A 22,430-nucleotide genomic window follows, 5' to 3' on the forward strand; every position below is an offset into this window, starting at 1 on the left:
TAATTTCCTAGGCTTTCCATTCACTTTAGTACCTGGTGTTTGACCCCATTTTCTTTTTCTATGCTAGGCCTAGTCCAAAACCAAATCATGATTATGAAAGGCTGAAGATTCAGTGTATGAAGGCCATGTCAGACCTACAGTCTCTGCAGAATCAGCACACCAAGACACTGAAAAGGTGTGAAGAAGCAGCAAAAGAGGCAGATTTTTATCAGTAAGTATTAGTAAACCTGTGCAAGGTAAGAGTTTACCAGTCTGTGCCCTATTAAACGGTATTAGAATGTGGTAATCAATTTTTTAATGCTGTTTTTCCACTTAAATGGCAAGATAGATAAAATCCATCAGATAAAACATTTCTGGCCTGTTTAAAATGATCAGGTATGGACTGCCTGTTTTAGTTTTAGGAGTTTGAGATAGGATCTCCAGTGTGTTCATGGGATCAAAAAAGGAAGCCTGATAACTGATTTGAAGTTGCAATCTAACAGTTTGACTGTCAAGCTAGAGAGCAGAATATAATCCAAGAGAATGGAATTTCTTACTCTCTTTTACTAGATTGTGATAGTTCTTGTGACAATCTGTGTAAGTTATAACACAGGTTTAATTCAACTGTTCTTTTCTCCTGCAGTAGTTGTTAAACCTTTGTGTTCTTTAAAAAAAAATTATTGCCTTCTAAAGACTTTATCATTTGCACTGCAATCTGAATGACAGCAGATTAGTAATCTGCATGCAAAGATTGCATATGGTTGATTGTGGGAATACAATTGGGAATATAATTTGTGAAAATGCCTTTCTTTTTCTTTTTAGCAGGGTGTTCTAATTTTAAAGAATTTTTTTAATGCTTTGGTCATTCTATGCAGGGGGCATTGGTATTTCACTTCATAAGAAAGAAATGCAACATATCTTAGAACACAAATTTTTATATATAAATACATATTTCAATATTTGCCAGCAAGTATGAGAGTTTAAGTAGAATCATTCTGTTTCAACAATAGAAATACTTGTCAGTATTCTAAACTTAAGTTTTGATCTGTAGTAGTAAAATACATTCAGTTGACTTATCTGCTGTTTTTCAGCATTGCTTTAGTCTAATTTTAGGCTTGTAGCTTGAATTTTAATCTGGATGATAGCCTCCTCATGTGGCTCTCAGCTGTTTAAGTGAGAGTGTATTTATTTCAATAATTACAGCTGGCATAATGAACTTTGGAGGAAATTTTTATCTTGAGTGTAACTGAAACATACACATTATGATTTTCTTGGTTGTGGAGGTTTTTTTTTTTGATAATTTGATGGGTTTTTTGTTTTTGAAACAGTAGCACACAAGGAGATTTTTGTCATTTTCATCTGTGTTTTGTTTAGCTGCTGTTCAGCTGAGGAGCTCAAGACAAAGTGGAAATGATTGGTGGGATAATGGCTATTATCTCAAGAATCATCATATTATGCTATTTGTGTTTGTCTGCCTGCTTTTAATGGCTATGAAATGGCATTGACAGGTGGCATAAATCCATCATCTCTTCTGATGAGGTTTAAGGGTGCTGTGTATGTCTGTGTGTTTCACACTTAAGCCCCTGTTGGTTTCTGGTTTTGGTTTTGTTTTTTTTTTCCTGGTGCTTGGAATGCACAAATATGCAGAACTGAGTTAGTTTGACCTGCTTTCTTGGTAGGAAACTCATGCTTGGGGTGAGTTACTCCAGGACTTTGTCCTTGCAAGTTGGCCTCTAAGAGTGTTTTGTGTATGCCCTGACAGCACGCTGCACAGCCGGCTGCTGAGCGACCAGTCCCAGCTGAAGGAGGACATGGACACCCTGAAGAGGAAGAACACACAGCTGGTGAGGGAGCACAACCACCTGCAGCAGTCCTGTGAGGAGATGAAGAGGCTCCATGATGAGGATCAGAAGGAGATAACAGACCTGCGCAGCCAGCAGCAGCAGGTGAGCCACAGCCTGCAGGGTGTGTGCTGGAAGAGATCTTGGCTTCTTCCTTCCATAGAGAAATGGGATTGTGCAGCATTGCTGCCTTTAGAGTGTCCTACTGGGTCCCAAACAGCCTCCTTGCCTTGTACAGTATTGGGGAGACAATGACATCTTGATTACTAATTGATTTTGTCTAACTGGAAAAAAAAAGTGTATTTAAATGCAGAGATGGAAAAGTGTACATGAAGATGGTATTTGCATGATATTTTTTAAGATGGGTAGAAAGGCATCAGAAATTTAACTTAAAGTTGCAAAATGATTAGAAAGATGACTGTTTTACTACAGTATTTTATGGTATAGGGTTTACTTAAGCTTGCATACAATGTTTGTTGTTGATTTTTTTGTGAAGAATCACAAAAGGTTGGTTCATGTTTTTGAACTTGAAACAAAAAGAGACAAAATTTTCAGGACTGGAAGGGTTGGACATTTCAGAACTTTGTATCACAGGCTGTTTCCAGGTCAGTGCTATTTACATATTCTGGAAAAAAAAGAGTAATGCTAAGGAGCAACTGGTTGTATCAGGTCCCCTGTTCACCTAGGAAAATGTCTGTTCATTTAGAGAATTGTTACAGTAGCATGTGGAATGGTTAAACAGAGGATCTGGGTTCACTGTGTGTAGACTGATTCACAGGGCAAACTTGCAAGTCAAACATTAGGCTTCAGAAGCAAAATCTATGCAAGCCAAAATAATTATTTGCTAGGGCAGGAAGGGCAAAGGTCAAATCAAGCTGGGTGTGCTGAGTGGTACTTTAGGAGGTGCTTGAAGATAGTGCAAAGAGGAGTGAAGATTGATTCTTCCTTTTTATCCATTTTTCTAACTCTGTCTTGCGAGTTCTGGTGTGGAACTGTTTAGTGGCTCGGTTCAGAAGATAGCAGAAATGATTTACTGTGTCAGCCTGGACAAATAGCATAATTAGTCTGTGCCTCAGTTTCCCAGTCTGCAAAGCAGGGATGCAAAACCTCTGAGAGAAGGCTATTCTGTTTTGCCATTCTGTCCTGAAGCTTGGAATTATCTGGAAGCACAGAAAGAGGCTGATGTATCATTGTCAGGATTGATTTAAAGAAATCCAGTCTTATGTCAACATCATGATTAAACCTTTAAAGAAAATGATGTATGTGACTCTTAGTGAGAAAATCGTCTAACTCCATTTCTCAGCTTGTCAGAGTGATTCATGGTGTCTTGAAGGGGTGCCAAAGTCTTATCTTGTCCCTGTAATTTCTCATATGAATTAGTCTAACTCTCTGTTGATCCCTCTGACGTGTTGTTTCATTGTCAGGCCATAACAAAATACATCTTGGTGGCCTCAGAGCAAAAGCTTTTGATCAAATTACTCTTTGTGTGGGATTGTCATGGATTTGCTATGTAGCAGCTGACCAGCTTAAGTTTCTGCTGCTCACATATGGAGTTTCATGTTGCCATGGCTGTGTTCCTTGGGCCAGCTGGGACTATTTACTTTCTTTCACTGGGATTTTGAATGGGAGATGTTTAATGCACTGGTGCCTCCATCTTCCCTTGGCAGGTCTGTGTTAGCAAGTTTATGCTGAATTCCATCAAATTTCTCATGTATTAGTTCTTCTTTAATTATTTAGTGTGTTTTCAACATAAATGCATTCCATATATGCTTTAGATAGTGAAAAGTGTTTTGTTTGAATTCCTAAATAATTTATTGTCAAAGGTCTTCTTAAACTCATTTGGGAAGTAGTCTTCAGGAAATGGCTTTCTTGAGTGGGTTTAAGTCTATGTATTTGCATTTTACGTATGCCTACAGTTTACCACGTGTTCAGCTTATCTGAAGTGGTTCACTGAAGCATGCTGGCTAATCATGTGTCCAGCTTTGTGCAGGCTGTGCTGCTGAATCCATTCAGGATTTGGATATGTGTGGGAATAGCCCAAGTGCTGTTGTGTTCCAGGGCCACTTTTACATATCCTGGTTAGTTAAGGAGAGCAGTGTCAGGCTGCAGAACTTTGGTCTCTGTTGTGTTATCTTGCCTGTGTAACCAAGCAGTTTATGAGCAGTGACAGTTGTGAGCCTTCACCTCTGGGCAGTGAAGAGTGGGCAGCCTCTTGCTCTTCCCTTCCCTTCTGGTCTGCAGGCCTCCAGGTTCATCCATGTTCAGGAGCTGGTCCTTACTTGAATATGACACAAAAGATGAGGAGCCCAGTTATGCAGGATAGCTGCTGCATGTTGGGTTTTAAATTTTTACAGTGCTCATATTTTTTTCTTTAAGTTCTTTAATACTTTTTTTATTTTCGGATAGTTAGGGACATACCTCTTTAGGCTAATGTTAGTATTATATAATTCCTGGCACCTCTCTATATAGAGCATTCCTGGTTCTTCCCACTGCTCCATCAGGGCCAGATTTGAATTTAAAAGACAAAATCCATTTTAAAAAAAGGTTTGCTGCTTTATTTCAGGCATTTTTTTGCCTTTTGAGAATGAACAAGGACTAGATTTGCTGACACTCATTAGGACTTTCTTATGTTGCTGCTGGTCATGTATCATCAGTGTTGCAATTTACAGCAAGATTCCTATGTTGATGTAAATTAATTTAAAACTAAGATTCAGGTCAGGCTTTATTCATGTTTAAATGGATTTTTCTCTTCCTGTTCATCTTTTATGTATGCTTTTTTGAAACACAAACCTCTGTGGGAAGTTCTCAGATGAAATATTGTATGAATATTAAAATAATATGCCCGAGTGTATAACATATTTTGGGTAGATCTTATTTTCATTACACTTTTAATTATTTAATTCATTCAGAGAGTACAGGCAACCTATCATGAATGCCACCTTGTGGACATCTCCTAAATTACCACTATCATCTTGATGATCAAGTAGCAATTACTTCTTGTTAAAACTACAAGTTCTTCAAAAACAGCTTGGGTTTAAAAGGTTCATAACAATTGTCATAAGAGAGATTTTCATACACTTGTGACCTTGGGATAAAGCAGACTTTTAGCTCAACAGAAAGCAGATGTAATAATGCTTAGAGTAACAGTGGCACTTAAAAGAAGTTCAGTCTTTCCTTAGTCATTAAAAAGAATGATTACTGAATTGGTCTATATATTTTTGTTCTAATTTGTTTTCTTATGTATACATTTTAAATCAAATTTCTTGAACTCATTAACAGTAAAGGTTATTGATAGAGCTCCTGGCATTTTTTTTTAAGGTTATGAAGCAAAATGGATCATCAGAGATTCTAAATAAACTTTATGACACGGCCATGGACAAGCTGGAGGGAGTGAAGAAGGACTACGACGCCCTGAGGAAACGGTACAACGAGAAGATTGCGAGCCACAACACAGACCTGAGCCGCCTGGAACAGGCTGAGGAGGAGAACAGACGTCTGCAGAAACAGATTGACATGGTCATGAAGCAAAGGGACACAGCAATTCATTTCCAGCAGCAATATTCATCCTCTCTTAGGAGGTATAAACGGATTTTCATACTTTTGACTTATCAATGCTAATGTAGCATCTTAGTTCCATTGTGCTAGAATCACAAATACCTTTCTAATCTTTTTTCTCAAATTTTCTTTTGATGTATATAATCTTGCTGTGATGAGTAAGCATGTGTATTTGTATAAAATTTTCTGGAAGGTTCTAGAATGTGTGATGGGGATGCTAATTTGGAGAAATGGTGCATTTTCTTAAGAAAAGAGTTTTCCATTTACAGTTTTGGAATTGTATAAGGGATTTTAACCATTGTTTAGCTTCTGTGAGAAAGGGTTACTCTGCTTTTCAACCTATGTTTATTTTTAGTTGTAAATACAAGAGTCAAATATAACCAGAATTTTGTTAAACCTCAGACTTTTCTGCAGACAAATTCTTTAATTCATGGCAAGCTTGTATATATGTATCTCCTTATTTAAATACTAAAAGCAAATAAATAAGGGAATATAATTTCTAAAGGTGTTTTGCAAATGAAGATGATCTCAAGCCTAAGTTAATTTTTCCTGGTGTTAGAATTACAGACTGTGGGGCACTGTGAGACAGGGCTTTGGGAGGCAGCAGAATTCTCTGGCTGCCCGTGTTTGGGAGTCTTGCTTCACTGAGAAGGAGCTGCTATGAGCAGCACATGTGTTAAAATACAAGGGCACAGACGCTCATAGCACACTTAGCCCCTCTCTGCTCCTGGGCACCAGGCCTGCACAGTTAACCATATGGGCCAGGAAGGACATCAGCACACACGAGGACTGCAGAGAGCATCCACGGGTGTGTTAAGAATAGTTTCATTGACTGTTAGAGGTGATACACAACCCCCACAGACCAAAGGCAAAAATGGTTTTCTCCACATTTGTAAATGGTTCTTTATAATTGTTATGGTTCAGTCCTTAAAGACGCTCTGTAATATTTCTTAAGGTTCACTGACATTCCTAAAGCAGTGGTTATTTTGCAGCACAGAGAATACATTTTCTAACAAGTCCTCTGTGGTTATGTTTTACCCTTGGATACATTTGGTTGCCCAGCCAAATCCTTAATGTCTGAAAATGAGTAACAAGAGTCTTACTGGTGTTTCTGCTTGTTTTCAGGTTTGAATCAGTACAGCAGGAACTAAGCAATGCCACAGCACAGAACAAAGAGTTGCAGAGAGAGATGGAGCGATTACAGTCAGAGGTGACAAGGTTCAAAACAATGCAGCTGAAAGCAGCCAAGGATGCAGAAAAATACAAGGAAGAGAGGGATTCGGTTTTCAATGAGTACCGCCTCATAATGAGTGAGAGGGATCAAGTAATCAAAGAGGTGGATAAGCTGCAGACAGAGCTGGAGCTTGCCGAGTCCAAGCTGAAGAACACTTCTTCTGAGAAGCGAGTGGCCAGTGAAGAGATGGAAGCTTTGAGACAGGTACTAAGCTATTGTTTTACTGGGGAAGGGAAATGAGTGTATGCTGTTGATGCTGGAACCAGGAATGTATAACTGATTATTGGAAAACAGGAATCCACTGCAAAGAGGAAATTGTGTTCTGATGTTTTCCTGTTCCATACCTTCTTACTGTCAATTTCCATGTTTGAACAAAGTACCTGCCAGCTGAAATTTGCTATACACTTAATTCTGTCCTGCATATTATAAATCCTTTCATTTGCTGTGTTAGTATTTTATATCTTCTTAAGTAATACTTTCTATAATAATATAGCTCTAAATATCCATTATTTTAAACTTTTAACCTCTACAGGAGCCACTGGATACTATCTGCTGTGACATAAGACAGTACATGATCAAGTCATCTCCAATGCTTAGGCCAAGCCTGTGCTGACATGCATGTTCTTACTCATTTGCCCTTCTACTGCCTCTAAGTTAAAGGGGATATTTTCAAGATTTTTTTTTCTTTAGAATTTAAGCATACCTTAAAGTGTGTAAAACCAGAACATTCCAATATGTTCTTGAAATGCTTGTTTAACAGCCATGTCAGAATGAAGCTGTTATGATTTGCAGAACAGTTTGCTGCTCAGTTTCATTTCTGCTGACATGCATTCACTTTACTATTTGGTTTACAAATACTTAATTCAGCATGAAATAGATACAAGCAAATGTATTCCATTGCCTCTAAATCTTATTTTAGTCTTTTCATAGCATTACATCTGAACAAAATATTCTTACAAAAATTAAAGGTGCAGCTTTCTTTTAAATAAATAACACTATTTTTTGAGGAACATAAGTGAACTCTGACATGTGGCATCAAAGCTTCTAAGTATGACTAAATTCTGGTTTTAAGAAGTCATATTTTCCAGCCCTGCATATTTGTCAGCTCAGTAATTCAGCTCTACAGTGAGTGAGGTTTTAATATGTTTCATACCTCTTCTACTTTCATCAAAGCATTTAAGCCAATCAAAGCATTTCTTGATTTCAGTGGGATCTGGGTAGGTTAGGAATATTCACAGAAATAGCCACATTTAGTTGTTCTGTTCCAATTTGTTATATCTGCCATTCTGGCACTATGAGTAATTTGCCAAAGTGCCTTAAGGGATAGGGAATTAAAGTTTTAAATGCAGGGGTATTGACTTAAAGGGGTGTTTGAACAAGAACCAGCAAGAGCCTAGGACTGGGGAGTGTGGTGCTGGCAAGGCAGAGACACGTGCTTTTCTTCACTCCCAGAACTGGCCCTTCAGAAATCAGAAATAACTGCTGCTGTAATATTCTGAAAGGTGTAAAATAGCCATCCTTGGGTTGTCTTCTTATTCCTGTTTTTCTTTCCTGTAGCCATGACTCTTCCCAGGAAAATGTTTGAAATATTAAAAAAATTTATCAATCAATGCATCAATTGACTTGAAATGGTATCTTGAAATGCATCCCCTGTAAGTGGGATTGCCCTCTCAGTGCGTAGTTGTTCTGGTGCTCTTTGAAAAGGCAACATGGTGGCTTTCACTTTTCCTGTGATACATGGCACCTTGAAGTGCTCTATAATGTAGTGCTCATTGATGGCTTAAAACAGCACTGAACCCATTTAGGTAATTTTAAATGTAGTTTCTCCCCCGAAGCTTGTGTTTTCTAGTGCATCTTTGGTGTCCTAGAGAAACTGTAAAGCAACTGAAATGGAGAAGAGGTTAGTTTTTGTTTTTCTTAAACATTCTATCTGAGCAGCTACTGCTGAGATCACAGAGTTAATTTCCAAGTTAGACATGTAAGCTTTTATTAGTAACATATGCCCAAACTTATTGGTTTAATAGACATCTAAAATGTACAAATTTGGTATTTATAAATTATAGGAGAAATCTCACTAATCTCACTAATCTCACTCCTATAAATTATAGGAGAAATTTTCCACTAATGGACAATTTTGGATTAAGGTCTCATGAACTCACCCATTCAAAGCCAGGGATTGGATGTTAGAGATTTCCCCCTCTCTTCTCCAAAATGGTGGGGGTTTTTTCCAACAAAAATGGTGTTTTTTTGTTTAGCATAATCTTTTACTCTGGCAAATACTTAGAATGTTATGTTTCATTTCATTGGTAGTCAGTTTTCCCCTCAGTTTAACAGATCTGTTATAGTTTGTCCTTATGTTATATTCAGATGTGAGAACTTCCTTAAAATATAAAAATAATTCACAAATTCAGAATCGTTCAACTCAAACTGCTCTACTGTTACCAAACAGAAGCTGTTCTCATCAGTGCCAAATGGTGCATTCCCCTGTGCTGTGTAGTTGTGGTTTTGTGCAAATGTTCTAGGAAAAAGACAGAGGTGAAATTTTATCACTGACCACCAGAGGCAATGGCTGCTCCTATTCAGATGGTTTCTATTGAGCATGCAGAGTTAAACTGTGGTAGTGTGTATTTTTCTGAACACTTTAAAGGACTATAAATTCTTGTTTAGTGACAGTGTTGCCGAGAGCTTTCCCTCAGCCTTGGTGACTTTCATCTCAGCTGCTTGTGGAAAAAGACTTAATATTATTGTGGAAGTTCTATACACATTTACATTTGAATGCAGATTTTATACAATCTGTAGTTAAACTGTATGAAATGCTGGTTTCAGTACTAAAACTAGCCTGCAACAAGAGACAGTTCAGGGGTTTTTCTCTCTTCAGGGGTACTGAGCAAGGAAGGTCTTACTGGTGTTGAAAGCACTTGGGCATTATGGTAATTGAGATTCACCTACAGAGTGAGTCATTAATTCAGTGCTCATCTACACTCTACAGCAGAAATGGCACCCTTCATGTCATTGTTAAAAGTCTGACTAGCCTTACTTAGATGCACATCTCAAAAACAATTCTCTTAGTACAGCAAAATGCAATTGTCAACTGTGCTTTAAATATTCAGTTTTATTATTTGCAAACTGTAGAAGAAAATAAAATGAAAATCAGTTTGTGACATAATGTTTTTCTATCCTTAAGCACCTCAACTGTTTCTTTTGCTTTTGAGATGCCAGCTGTCTCTGGTGAGCTTTTAGCAATCAAAACATCAGTAGTCTCCAGCTAGGAGTGCCTGTGTGTAGGAGGACTTCTTTGTAGCCATTGACTGAATGCTTCTAGAGACCTGAGCCATCTTGAAAATGTAGTGAAATTGGATTGTTTCAATGACCCATTCTTCTAATGGGAAGTCTAATTTAAATAATTTTAGAAGGGCCGATATTATTTTAGAATGCTACTACATTTGCCTTATCTTTTTTATTACAATGCAGTTGAATTCCACACTTAAGATGTACTGTCATTCCACTTTATAGAATATTGTAGTTTTATCTTCAACCTTCTGTAGCACATTGCTCTCTTAATGGCATATAACTTTAATGTTCCTTTAAAATTTATAGAGCAGCTGTAAGATGCTTACGTAGCTAAGTTGTCTAAATTATATCAGTCCTGTAAAACCGAAGCAGTTGTTATTTAAAAATATTTGTGATATATTCTTACCCTTTGACATATTTAACAACATTTTTTTTTAAAAAACACCAAGTCTGTCGGAATAATAACCTTTTCTCATTTAGGTTCCTCAAAGCTATCAGTGCTCCCAGAATCTTGCTTACTTCTGACAAAGCACTGTGCTCATGTGATGGTGTGATATTTTTTAATACCGCATTCAATATTCTTTGCTAGTACTTACTTGTATGTAATGTGATCTGCCCCCATTTTTCAGAACATTAGTGGTAAACTCTCTAGGCTTTCAAGGTGTCATGACATGTATTCAATTGGAAAGATGAACTATTTCCTTCTGAACTTAACCTACTACAAACAATGGATCTTGTTTTAGGAGCTAAACTCTGCTCTAGTGGAAAGAGATCGAGCGATTTGTGAGAGGAATGAGTTACTGGAAAAATACTGTCATGAAGTGAAGGACAAAGCCGAGGCCCAGAAGGAACTTGATCAAGCTTGCAAGGATATAGAGACAGTGAAGGAAGAGAGAGATGTTGCCAGGAAAGAGAGAACAGAAGCTATCATCCAGAGAGACCATCTGCTAAGGGAATATTATCAAGCCCGTCAGGTATTGCAAGTGATGCCTTTAATGATGCCTTTTTCTTTCTTGGCTTAGTTAGGTCAGTAACTTGCAAGACATTAAAGGTCTGGGCACACTGGCAGTCCTCCCTCTTTTTCTCAAGTAACTCTAAAATACAAACACGTGCATTATGTTCTTCAAGACATACTGACAGAAATTCTTGTTTGGAAGAAACGCGGTTCTGCTTCGTGTTAAGGTTGTTTGTAAATATGAATAGAAAAAGTTTACATTTTAACCAAATTGTAAGTCAATAAGTCTAGATTGATTAGTTTCATTTACATTCTTGAACTTAACCACACGCAGTTGTTTGCAAGCCCACAGCTTCTGATGGGCTATACTGTTGTAGCTGGCTTGTGTTATCGTGCTGCAAGCTTGGAGTTTTCTTTGTGTATTTGTCTTACTGTTGTCACCATCTCTCTTATTCAAAATAGGGAGTTTTGGGAGGGACAAGTTAACTTAAGAATAAAGTAATTCTTATCTAAAACAAGAATCATAAATAAAAAATTTCTTTCAATTCCATTGCTCTTCAGTTTCACTGCTTTAGAATTAAGCAACCTGTATGAATCCCAGGTCTTGGGATTGTTGTCTCAGGGTAAATAATAGGTGTTAATGTGGGAAATGTGTTGTCTGTCTATACTGTATATATATATATATATATATATATATATATATATATATATATATATATATATATATAGTATATGCAGTTGCATATGGTAGTGTATCTTGATTTCTAAGTATACTCAAGGTTTTTCCTATCTGCTAAGCAGATCAAGGTTGAAGCACAGAATGTCATCTCTGAAATATGACACATTCACTGATGTTATTTTCAAGTCAGGATTCTTATTCATGTAGTTGTACAGATTTATGTGCTGCTGGATGAAATGCATTGCAGCAGGTTTTATCTTTCCTCCCAACCCTCCCAAAGTTGCTGCTAAAATAAATGAATATTTTTCATGAAATCACAAGAATTGAATACATCAGGCAACATACAGATAGCAAAAGCTGTTTGTGCATATGTATCTAAAAATTGTACCTAAAATACTTATCTGTGTTTCTTAATTCCTAGATACAAGATTCTGCTACCCTAGACATAGAAAGAGCAAACAAAGAAATTGAAATGCTTCGGAAGCAATATGAGGCAATGTCACAAGAACTAAAGGAAGCTGTCCAGGAAGCAGAAGTAGCCAAGTGTAGGAGGGATTGGGCCTTTCAAGAGCGGGATAAGATTGTTGCAGAAAGGGAAAGCATACGGTAAACAACTGCTAGATGATACCTGAGTGATCTCTGTAACACCTGCTGCACAGCTGATGCTGGATTTTGCCAGCACTTCGTCTGCATTAGCTGTCACATGGTGATTTTTTTAAAAAATGTTGAGGGCACATTACAAGATCTTTGTCATTTTCTGTGCTTTCATAACCAAAATGTCTCTAGTAAATACCCTTCAGTCTAACAGCACTGCTGTGTAGGAACAGCCAATCGTGCAATCTTTTTGGCATGCTATACTAATAATCTTGCTGTAGTTCTAGTCCTGCACATAATTCTTTGCCTGTGGGGACATGCACAAAAAGTATCCAACATATTTGCCACTAAATATATCTAAGGAACTATGAAAAATACTTAAATAAGGGGTTTTTCTGCTAGTTTAAAGAAGATAAGTAGAAATAAGATTCTGAAAGGGAAGAAGAATTAAGACTTAGCATATGTCTTTTTTTTTTCTTCCTTATCCTTTTATTTTGCAGATAGAAACCTTTTGAAACTGCTCTTTGTAATTTTACATTAACTATACAATGTGGTAAAGCCAGTTTACTTTAATAAGGTTTTAAGTAACTAGATTGAAACCTTTTTCTTTTGAAGAACTTTGTGTGACAACTTAAGGAGGGAGAGAGACCGAGCTGTGAGTGACTTGGCTGAAGCTCTTCGCAACCTGGATGACATGAGAAAGCAGAAAAATGATGCTGTTCGTGAACTGAAGGAACTGAAGTATGTTAGAGAAATGACCAAACTGCATTAAAGTTGGTGATGAAAACTTTGGTTTGTTAGCTGTGTTCTTAAGAGAACCATATGTTGTTGCAGCTGTAGGCAGCAGACATTCATGTTATTGCATGTGGAAGCATTGCCTGTGTTTTTAGTTATCATGGAAATTATTATGCTGGACAGTATCTGTTTTATCTTATTAATGTGAGTCATAGTGTAAGCTTTGTGCTATGGAGATGCACTTAAGCAATATTTGTATCCTTTCACTGAAGTCTTATTAACTGCAGCTTAGTTCCATCAGCTGTTTACTCACTGGTTTATGGGAGATGTTTTGCCATTGGTATTTATCATGCCCTACATACTGATGAAGCTCATCTGAGGGTAAATTAAATGCATTTTGGAAGATATGATAAACCTAGTTGTGCACTTAGTCATGTAAAAATACTGCAAAAAATGTAAGACTATGTTAAGACAGTATATAGAAACAGAAAGTCAATTTACGAGCAGACCAAGAATATTGGAAAGACAGAAGCCAAAAGAAATTTTTGACAGCTTGAATTTGTGATTTAGAAAACCAAATACAATACCCATCACAATCATAACATTATTTTTCAGTTTACTTAAAAGGAGGTCGTCTGTGTCTGCAAGTAATAATTTTCTTTGCCTAGGGAAAAGATGGAAAATCAATTGGAAAAGGAGGCCAGATTTCGTCAACTGATGGCCCATAGTTCCCATGACTCAGCCATAGATACAGATTCTCTGGAATGGGAAACAGAAGTGGTAGAATTTGAAAAAGACAGAGTAAGTAAAATCATACACTGCATTGTCTTGTGTATTGGGATAGCTCTGAAGCCAGTTATAATCTTTAAATACTAGATAAGATGAAAAATATGACTTTGGTAGTTTTAATTCTTTATTGTTTGGCAAAAAAAACATGTAGGTGCCCATGGAGGCAGCAAGTGCAGTTGCATGAAAGTAGTTGATAAAACCAAGCTGTTATATACTAGCTTTATAATTTTCTTCATATGCATTATAAATTAAAATATTTCCTACATCTAATGTTGCAGGGTACCCAGGGCCATGTAGTATAGTAGTCTTTAAGTTTGTGATTCACTGCAGACATGGCATTGCTAAGGCAGCCAAAACTTAAAATGTGAAGGAAACAGGGATATTAGAGGCCAGTCTTTTACTGGCAACAACTCTTAAAATCTATGCATAAAATAGTTAATGTTTTACGTGAAGCTATTTGTCCTACTTTTGCTCAGATCTGCTGATTGGAAATTTTAAAGTATTTAAAGTACTTATTCATGTTGAACATGTATTTTAGGGCAACATTACTGTTAAGTTTGAAAATCTGAGTTGAAAGGAGATGCTAATCTCTTGCTTGTCTGTAGAGGAAGTTAAATACCTTTTCTATTTTGGCATATTAAGTAAGGTTCTTAAGTTTAGCAATCCAGATAACCTCTATTTCTTATTATCCTAGTAGTATTTTTCTCCACATAATTTCACTTTTTTTCTTTGTAGTCTAAAATTTTTAATTTGCTGCAATGTATGTAATTCTTGTGTGCTCTTCAATGTGAAATATTTGGTCAGTGCATCCCATTGTTAATGGTAACTTTTTTGAACACATAAAATACACAGGTAGTCTTCCAGATTGTGATTCATTTATAACAGCTTCTGTATATACTAGAATTTCTTTGTCATTCCTGAATGACAAACTTTAGTGATTAAATTCTGTCCAGGTAAATCCTGTTTATTCTACTGCAGTATTCAGGGGTCATCTTTTCTTATGCTCTTCCAATCTGTCTGTGTTCTGACAGTGCATTCTTACAAAATCACTAGTTTGTTTCTTTTTTGACACAAAAAATATCATTTAGTATTATTATATTTTGAAATACATATTGAAAAGATAAGATGAACTGAGTTACCAGTGTTGATCCATCAGAATCACCATCTGTAAATTCTTTCTGGAGTAATTATTCCCCTTTGACCAACAGCTGAAACCAAGCTGTTTCAGCACTTCTGGTCACTCTATCAGTTTTGTTCCTTGCCATCTCCTCTGTTTTAACTGATAACTAATTATTTTGCTTTTCCGTTGTCTTGTTAAATTAATTAGTGTGTCTAGTATATGATGTGCCTGTGCTAAACAACATTGCAGCATGATGAATTTTCCATTCATGTGCAGTGCCATGGTTTAAACCATGACATGCAGTTTTTTAGTTTTTCTTTACTTCAAAGATTGCTCTACGTGTTTGCATCACTGAGATCAAATATGTGCACTTTGTCATTGGAATGTGAATTTGTCATTTGAATCCCTTTTTTAAACATAGTGATTACACTTGCAGCTATCAAATTAGAGTAATAATACTGTGCCAGCCTTGATCAAATATAGGGAAAAATCTTTGCTGACAGCATTTGAATTCCAGGGTCAAGACTATAGAGTTTAATTTAATTTTAAACTACATTTCAGTCTTTTATTTTTGCTTAAACTTCACCTGTCTAACTAAACTTGTGCACTCAGCTCAAAACTGAGAGAAATAATACTCACTTTTCAACTCTGATGCTGTGTAATGATACTGTGATCTCTACTTGATCCTTATTTTCTGGCAGCCTCATGCTCTTCCCTATGAAACTTTTGTCTTAAATAGGACATTTTGAAGAATCATAAGAGTTTTTTTCATATTAGATTTTAAACTTTAAGTACCATCACCCTTCATTATGCTGAGATGGTTGTTCCCGTAGACAGCTTCAAGTAGAGTTCTCTAATTTTTTGAAGTGTATTATTTAACAGTGAAAATAGCAATAATAATTCAGTTTGTGGTCAGTTGATACAAATGTACTATTTTTTGGATCACTTTTTTCTTTACAGTGACTTTATTATTTACCAAAGCAATAACTACATGAAAATTTCCCTGTTTTGTTCAATGACCAATCTCTTAAAGATTTTTTTAATTCTTCACAACAAGAATTATCTAGTTTGGGTCATCAAATAGAATATCACCTCTAAATCTGTGTTTAGATATGGTCTCCCATAATGTTGGAGCTATTGTTCTTATTTATTTCTGGTCTCTAGTCATACTACAGGAGAGGTCTGCCTGAGTTCACTGCTAACACACAGTGCTGTTTCCTTACCTTGCCAGTTGTTTTTTCCCCCATTCTTAGGAAACATGTCCTTGTTTTCTTACTAATTGTACCTTACAACAGGTTATATGAGTCTGAATGGGCTTTTTCACATGCTCAACTGTTTTTCTGTTCCTCTTTGGTGAAGTTCCCATTTGTGTTATTTAAGCCTTAATCTGAGAGAGAAGGATCATTCTAATGCCATACGACTAATGGAAATGGGAGTTTATATATTTACATATATAAAAAAATAAAGCCTTACCTGATGCAGGACCCCTGTAAATACAAGTACATAGTGCAAACATGCAGTAATGCCTCTTGGTAACAGACACGCTTTGCTAGTGCAGTGGTATCACTTGTTATTAATATTTACTAGGATGATATGGACTTGAAAGCACTTGGTTTTGATGTGGCAGAAGGTGTGAACGAGCCATACCTCCCTGGAGACTGCGGGATCTTCGTTACCAAAGTAGATAAAGGAAGTATTGCTGATGGCCGGTTAAGGTAGGCTCTGACTTTGGAAGATACCTGTTGGATTTTTGATCATAATAAACTGAGCATATTGGAAATTGTCATAATTATTTTCATTTTTTGAAGTTCTTTTCTTCTTTATCATTTGCCGTGTATATTATTAATGTTGGTTGGGAAATCACACTGAGAAGACCGATACCTAAAAGCATTACAGAAATTAAACACTGTTTGACTCAGCACTCAAAACTCAAAAGAATTTGAAATGTTCTTTTGTTGCACTGTGCCCTGTTTACTCCATTATTATAATCTCCTCAAACCTGTATTTATTTAAATTTTGGCAAAGACATGAGGGTAAGTTATTGAGGGAGAGCAAGAGAAAAGGAAAGTAAGAGCAAGGGATCATTTGGAACCATCTGCAATTCTTGGTGTTGATAGAAGCTTTTTAGTAACTCCTCTTAGTACAAAGTATTGCTTTTAAACAAGAAGTAGTCATTAGAGATTTAAAGAGATACTTTTCCTGGTGCAGTGCAAACTAGCAGTCCTGGTTTTCATTTAAGCTGCTATTTAATGCTTTTTCAGGAATGGATAACTCCAGATTATGAAGGATGAGATCAGCTCTGTTGCATGCCTTTTCATGGAACATTATTCATGTGCTGTGTCCAGCAAAGTGTGCTTATAACTAACCTACCTAATTCTGCATATCTACCAGGGTGAATGATTGGCTGCTGAAGATAAATGATGTGGATCTTACCAATAAGGATAAAAAGCAAGTTATAAAAGCTGTTCTGAATGGAGGAGGTGTTATTAATATGGTGGTTCGAAGAAGGAAGTCTTTAGGTGGGCGAGTGATAACACCTCTTCACATCAATGTTTCTGGACATAAAGGTAATGACTAAAAAGGATGGATGTAAATGGTACATGTTTGTTCAGCCAAATAAGGCTTGACATAAAGGTGCATGTTCTCTGAGCCTTTGCTTAAATCACGTTTACATGTTAATGGCCTCCTAGAGGGGAGTTTTCATTATTTTTTTAAGCAAACCAAGAATGCTATTATTGATAATAGCTTCATCTTGTAAGTACAGGTTTTCTTTTTGTCCTTGGTTGGGTTTTAGTTGGTTCCTTTTTTAAATACTTGTCTCTAGTTGGCTGCATGTTTGGAATGTTTGTGGGAGTGTAAACAAGTCTGTTAAACCCAGCTACCCATGTTTGTGTGATTATAATAATTTTTGGGATATTCCAAGTCCTTGTTTTCCCTGTCTTGTTATTTCTTTGAAATGGTTTTCAGAAATTGAAATTCAGCTAGATTGGAAGTCATAGTTCTTTCTTGTGCAGGCAGGTCAGACATGCCATTTGAGCAATATATTTGAATTGCAGAATCAAATTCTTCTTTATCTATTTCAGATAGTGGGCTCAGTCTAGAAAATGGAGTATTTGTTGCTGCTGTTGTGCCCGGAAGCCCAGCTGCCAAAGAGGGTTCCCTTACTGTGGGAGATAGAATAATTGCTGTAAGTCTTAAAAATCCATTTGCCTTGTTAAACTTTTATTCATTTTGAAGTGTTATCATTGGTGCTACTCTTTAAGATGCCAAACGTTCCAATTAATTTTTACTTTTGCAATATTAAATCCTTTTTGTAAATTCACTGGATATTTATTCTAAATTAATGTTTTTGTATGCTGAGTGATGAATATAAGGTGCAGCTTATTTCCTGAGTTCATATGAGAATTTTTGTTGGAAGCATTAGCTTATTCTTTATACTTGGCTTTTATATATGTACATATACATATATATATATGCATACATACACACACACATATATATATATATCTGTCATTCTTATACTGAGTAGGAAGGGTCAGTTCCAAAAAGGCATCCCTTCATTGAATGAGAGGTTCCTTGTCTGTGGTACATGTTGGTACCACAGCTGTCATCTGTTCTGGGGAGGGAGTCTGTCCCTGCAGCCTTTGCAGCCTTACAGGATGGGTGTGGTTTGTGCACTGTGAAAGGGGATGTGGTTGCTGCTGGTACAACTGCACAGAGGGTGCAGTGAACTGGTGGTGTCACTGCAGGAGTAGCAGATTGGATTTAGGAGTTGTCCATTTCCCACTCATGAAAATGCACAAACATCAACCAGATTTCAGTCACATATACATATGTAGACTAGTATTTTCTCTGTCTCAAGAGATCATCTACCTGAAATCCTTCCAACTTATTACCTTTGATTTACAGATGTCTGTTGTGGTTTCTTTTGTCTGCAGATCAATGGCATTGCACTAGATAATAAGTCACTTACTGAATGTGAAGCTCTGCTACGAAACTGTAGGGATTCCCTTACTCTGTCACTCATGAAGGTGAGTAGCAGAAGCTAAATTTGCAGAATTCTCTGGAACTTTTGCAGCATTACTGTAGTTTTTCAAGCAAGAATATATGCAAGGAAATGAGTATATCAAAATGGGGAAAAGACAACCATCTGGATGCATTTCTCTGGTGGTACGCTTCCTCAACAGTTATTTCCAAAGTAAGGTTCTTGTGCCATCTAGTAGTAGATGAGACTAACTTGCTGTCTTCTTTCCCATTTGTTTGCTGGTTACGTGAAACGAGTGCTACCACAATTGCTTGCTGCTTCTTGGGTTTTGCTTTAGAGCTGCAGCACTTTTGTACATGAAGGATAAACTGCCGGCTAACTAAAGAAAGTTAGCTTTTCATCAGGAGGGAGCTGTGCAGAAAGCTCAACTCTTGCTATCATGACAATTAAGTACAAGGCTTTGATTTTCAGTCTTATTTCTACAGTTTTTCTGTTTTGCTTTTTGAGTTTAAAATCCCATTATTCTGGCCCTGCTACATGGATTTTGAGTTGGAATTTCAGATCTAGAGAGCTTGAGGTTTTAAGAAAGTAAGAAGATGAAATGTTTGAGGGGAAGTGGGCAATGAAAGTTATCTTATTGGCATCACTTATCAGAGGCAGAAGTAGAATGCAGAGCCCTTCACTTCCAACTGAGTACTTTTGCCACCATGTGGAAATGCCCTTTTGGAGTTGTTCTGAAAATGTTACAAAATTTTTCTAGCTTCATTTCATCTGATGTTCTGTGCTTTGAATTGTAAGATATGTGTATATTCAGATAAGATATTAAGTGTATATTCAGATCAAGGAGGCTAGGCTGTGACTCATACTAAATAGAAATTAAACACAATAATAAGGTTGATCACGTGTGGTTTTTGTTTTAGGTTTTTCCTCAGAGTTCATCTTGGAGTGGTCAAAATATATTTGAAAATTTGAAGGATTCAGAGAAAATGTCAAACTGTAGAGTTCATGCATCAGAGATACAAGCACAAAATAAAAGAAATCTGAAACTCAACAGCTCAACCCAGACTGACATTTTCAATCCAGACATCATGGATGGCAAGAAGGAGCAGAGCGAACAGGGCAGCACTTCATTTTGTGATCACAAACCTTTCCCTAGTAACACATTACGAGTTGACTCTCGTAGGAACACAGTGCACAGTTGCCATAGTAATTCAGAACACAGTCTCAGCTCCTTCAGCCCAGAGACATATGGGGACCAAGGCTATGGAGCTGTTGACCTGGACAACAGGAGGCTGCCTTATGAACCGACAGGAACTGACTGTGTGATGGTTGAGACAGCATTTGACAAAGGACATGGAGCTAAGCATAGTGGTGGTACCTGGCCAAAAGTCGTGGTTAATATCTCAGCAACAGAAACAGAAAAGTTTTCTGTGTATAAAAAGCCAAAACAAAGGAAATCTATCTTTGACCCCGATACTTTCAAAAGGCCACCAACTCCTCCCAAACTGGACTACCTTTCCCCTAATCAGGTGACAGGCCATTCACCTCAGCCATCAAAAGCTGAAGTGGCTTCAACTCCTCCAACTCCTCCTAAGAGAAGTGACTCCATCAAATTTAAACATAAACAGCAGGCAAGCTCTGCATCAGAGTCTACAGTAACAACGGGATCACCACCCACCAGCCCAGCCACTGCCCAAGCTCCAGTTTCCCTTGCACTTAAACAGGACTCTGCTACTCTCAAGGGGCGCAGCAGGAATGCTGGGCATTATTATCGGGAGGAGGGAATTGACTGCACTCACCTGTCTTCAAGGAAATCCTGTGAAGATGACATTGGCTTTCAGAGAGTTGAAGAGCCAGAGATCAAAAGACCACGGCCAAAATCAGCTCCTGCTCTGAGGCATAAAATGACCCCTGTGCCCATTCCTAATCCTGCACTTCAGGTAGAACCTTGGTTTATTGAAGCACAAAGCTAGAAACCTCGAGGTGTATTAGCAGTGTGGTTTTGGGTGCCCTGTTATGTACCAGAGCAGGAGATGCATAGCCCATCCTCAGGGTTCAGGTCTTCTGAACTCAGGCTCAGTTGGCCCTTGGCACTATCACAAAATACAAAACCAGTATGTGGAGTTCCAGTATTTAACAGGCAGTGGTGGCCACCCAACAGAAAGATAGTGTTCTGCTGGGCTGCCATACCTGGGGTTTTAATGCTGCTTGTTCGAACATCTGGGCTCTTATATGTTTTTGACAACGTGAAAAGACATAAATAAAAACACAAAGCATCAGCTTTAGAAAAACTGAAATAGGGTTTCTGAAGTTTTACTAAGTCAGATTGGTTGTCCAGATCACTGTACAATTTAATGAACAATGTTGTACCACCCATAATGTTGGGGTTTTTTTTAAGTCTTTCAATGTGTCAAAATAATTTTGTGCATCTTAGCTGAAATTCAAAAGGTGTTAGGCCCATTACACTATAAAGGTAAACTGTTTATTAGAATATGACACATGCTCAAAATCAGCATATAATTTGTTAGAATAAACAACCCTGCCAAGAAAATGGTGGGCCATGTCTTGACAGAGTGGATGGAAGAAAAATTTTTTGTGCTCTGGGAAGGACCTATTTAGATGAGTGCATTATGTAAAGTGACATAATCAATAATGCTATTTCAGGTCCACTGCCTCAGATTTGCTCAGCTGGTAGATAGAGGTTTTTTTTATTTTCCCACTAAAAACAGAAGTTCATACAAGTGTTTTTTTTTTTTTTTTAATGTAATTACATCATAATGACTTAGAATTTCATATTCTTTTCCCATACTTGTTTATACCTGGGTAATCCTACCCTGTTCACAGAGTTTTAGAAGCAATACAGATGGCAGAGCTGAATTGGAAGTAGTGCAGGATAAGAGCCATATCCTGCAAAAATACTGTTATAAGAGAGCACCTGGCAGGTTTTTATGCCTTTGTTTTTTGTCTGCTTCCATTTTGTTTTGTCTTCTATTCCTTATGCATTCCCAAACATTTTTAGGGAAAAATAGTTATGGAGAGCTTTAGACCTCTGTGTAAGCACTGCTCAGCAAAAGAGGAAAGCATACCTCTATTACCAGCACAATCAAAAAAACCATGGTCCATAGTAGCTACTATGAAGAACATTAACTCTGTCCCAGCCAAAACCAGCACAACAAATGACTGAAAAGCATAAGAGTTTAATTTTGTAGCTGTAATCAGCAGATTTGGTCTGAAGAGCATTATGGCTGAGAATAAGGTCACAAGAACCTCACTGCATGAAGTGAAGGAGGGCATATTGTGAGCTCATATTTTAGCATGTGTGTAACAACAAAACAAGATCCAGATACAAACACGTTTGAGTAAGGGGTGATAGTCCCATTCTTCATTGTAGTGCATTGTCATGGGCACGTGCACAGCCTGGGTTATCATTGTAGTAATGTGTGTATGGTGAGTAACGAGTTGCCAGTTGTGACAAGGACACGTGTAGGTGGGGGCTTGTGTCCAGGAGATTTGTTAGCTGGAACAGAGTGGGTGGTTTTGGCACTCGCTGTTGAAGAGACCAAAGGGTACATGGGGACATATTGCACTTGCTTCAACATGCTGCCCAAGCTGTGTTACAGGTGGCAAGGTAGGTGTTGGTTTGAGGTAAAGAAGAAAATTATATCATAGAATT

The 22,430-nt window shown here is 37.3% G+C and overlaps 1 protein-coding gene across 4 annotated transcripts in view; it reads left to right on the forward strand.

Moving 5' to 3' along the window:
• DLG5 (discs large MAGUK scaffold protein 5) overlaps nt 1–22,430 on the forward strand; it is a 97,093-nt gene that overhangs the window by 51,883 nt on the left and 22,780 nt on the right. For all 4 annotated transcript variants that reach the window (XM_071438802.1, XM_071438804.1, XM_071438803.1 and 1 more), the window contains exons 4-16: nt 68–211; nt 1,742–1,925; nt 5,139–5,398; nt 6,501–6,813; nt 10,644–10,874; nt 11,956–12,140; nt 12,744–12,869; nt 13,532–13,664; nt 16,360–16,487; nt 17,164–17,339; nt 17,856–17,959; nt 18,711–18,803; nt 19,678–20,697. In XM_071438802.1, coding sequence (XP_071294903.1) covers nt 68–211; nt 1,742–1,925; nt 5,139–5,398; nt 6,501–6,813; nt 10,644–10,874; nt 11,956–12,140; nt 12,744–12,869; nt 13,532–13,664; nt 16,360–16,487; nt 17,164–17,339; nt 17,856–17,959; nt 18,711–18,803; nt 19,678–20,697 — 3,097 coding nt within the window. The remainder of the gene's footprint in view (nt 1–67; nt 212–1,741; nt 1,926–5,138; nt 5,399–6,500; nt 6,814–10,643; nt 10,875–11,955; nt 12,141–12,743; nt 12,870–13,531; nt 13,665–16,359; nt 16,488–17,163; nt 17,340–17,855; nt 17,960–18,710; nt 18,804–19,677; nt 20,698–22,430) is intronic.

Source organism: Agelaius tricolor, unplaced genomic scaffold (assembly GCF_023055355.1).
Source record: "Agelaius tricolor isolate 1412-34295 unplaced genomic scaffold, bAgeTri1.0.p SCAF_13, whole genome shotgun sequence".
In the NCBI taxonomy this organism is placed as follows: domain Eukaryota; kingdom Metazoa; phylum Chordata; class Aves; order Passeriformes; family Icteridae; genus Agelaius; species Agelaius tricolor.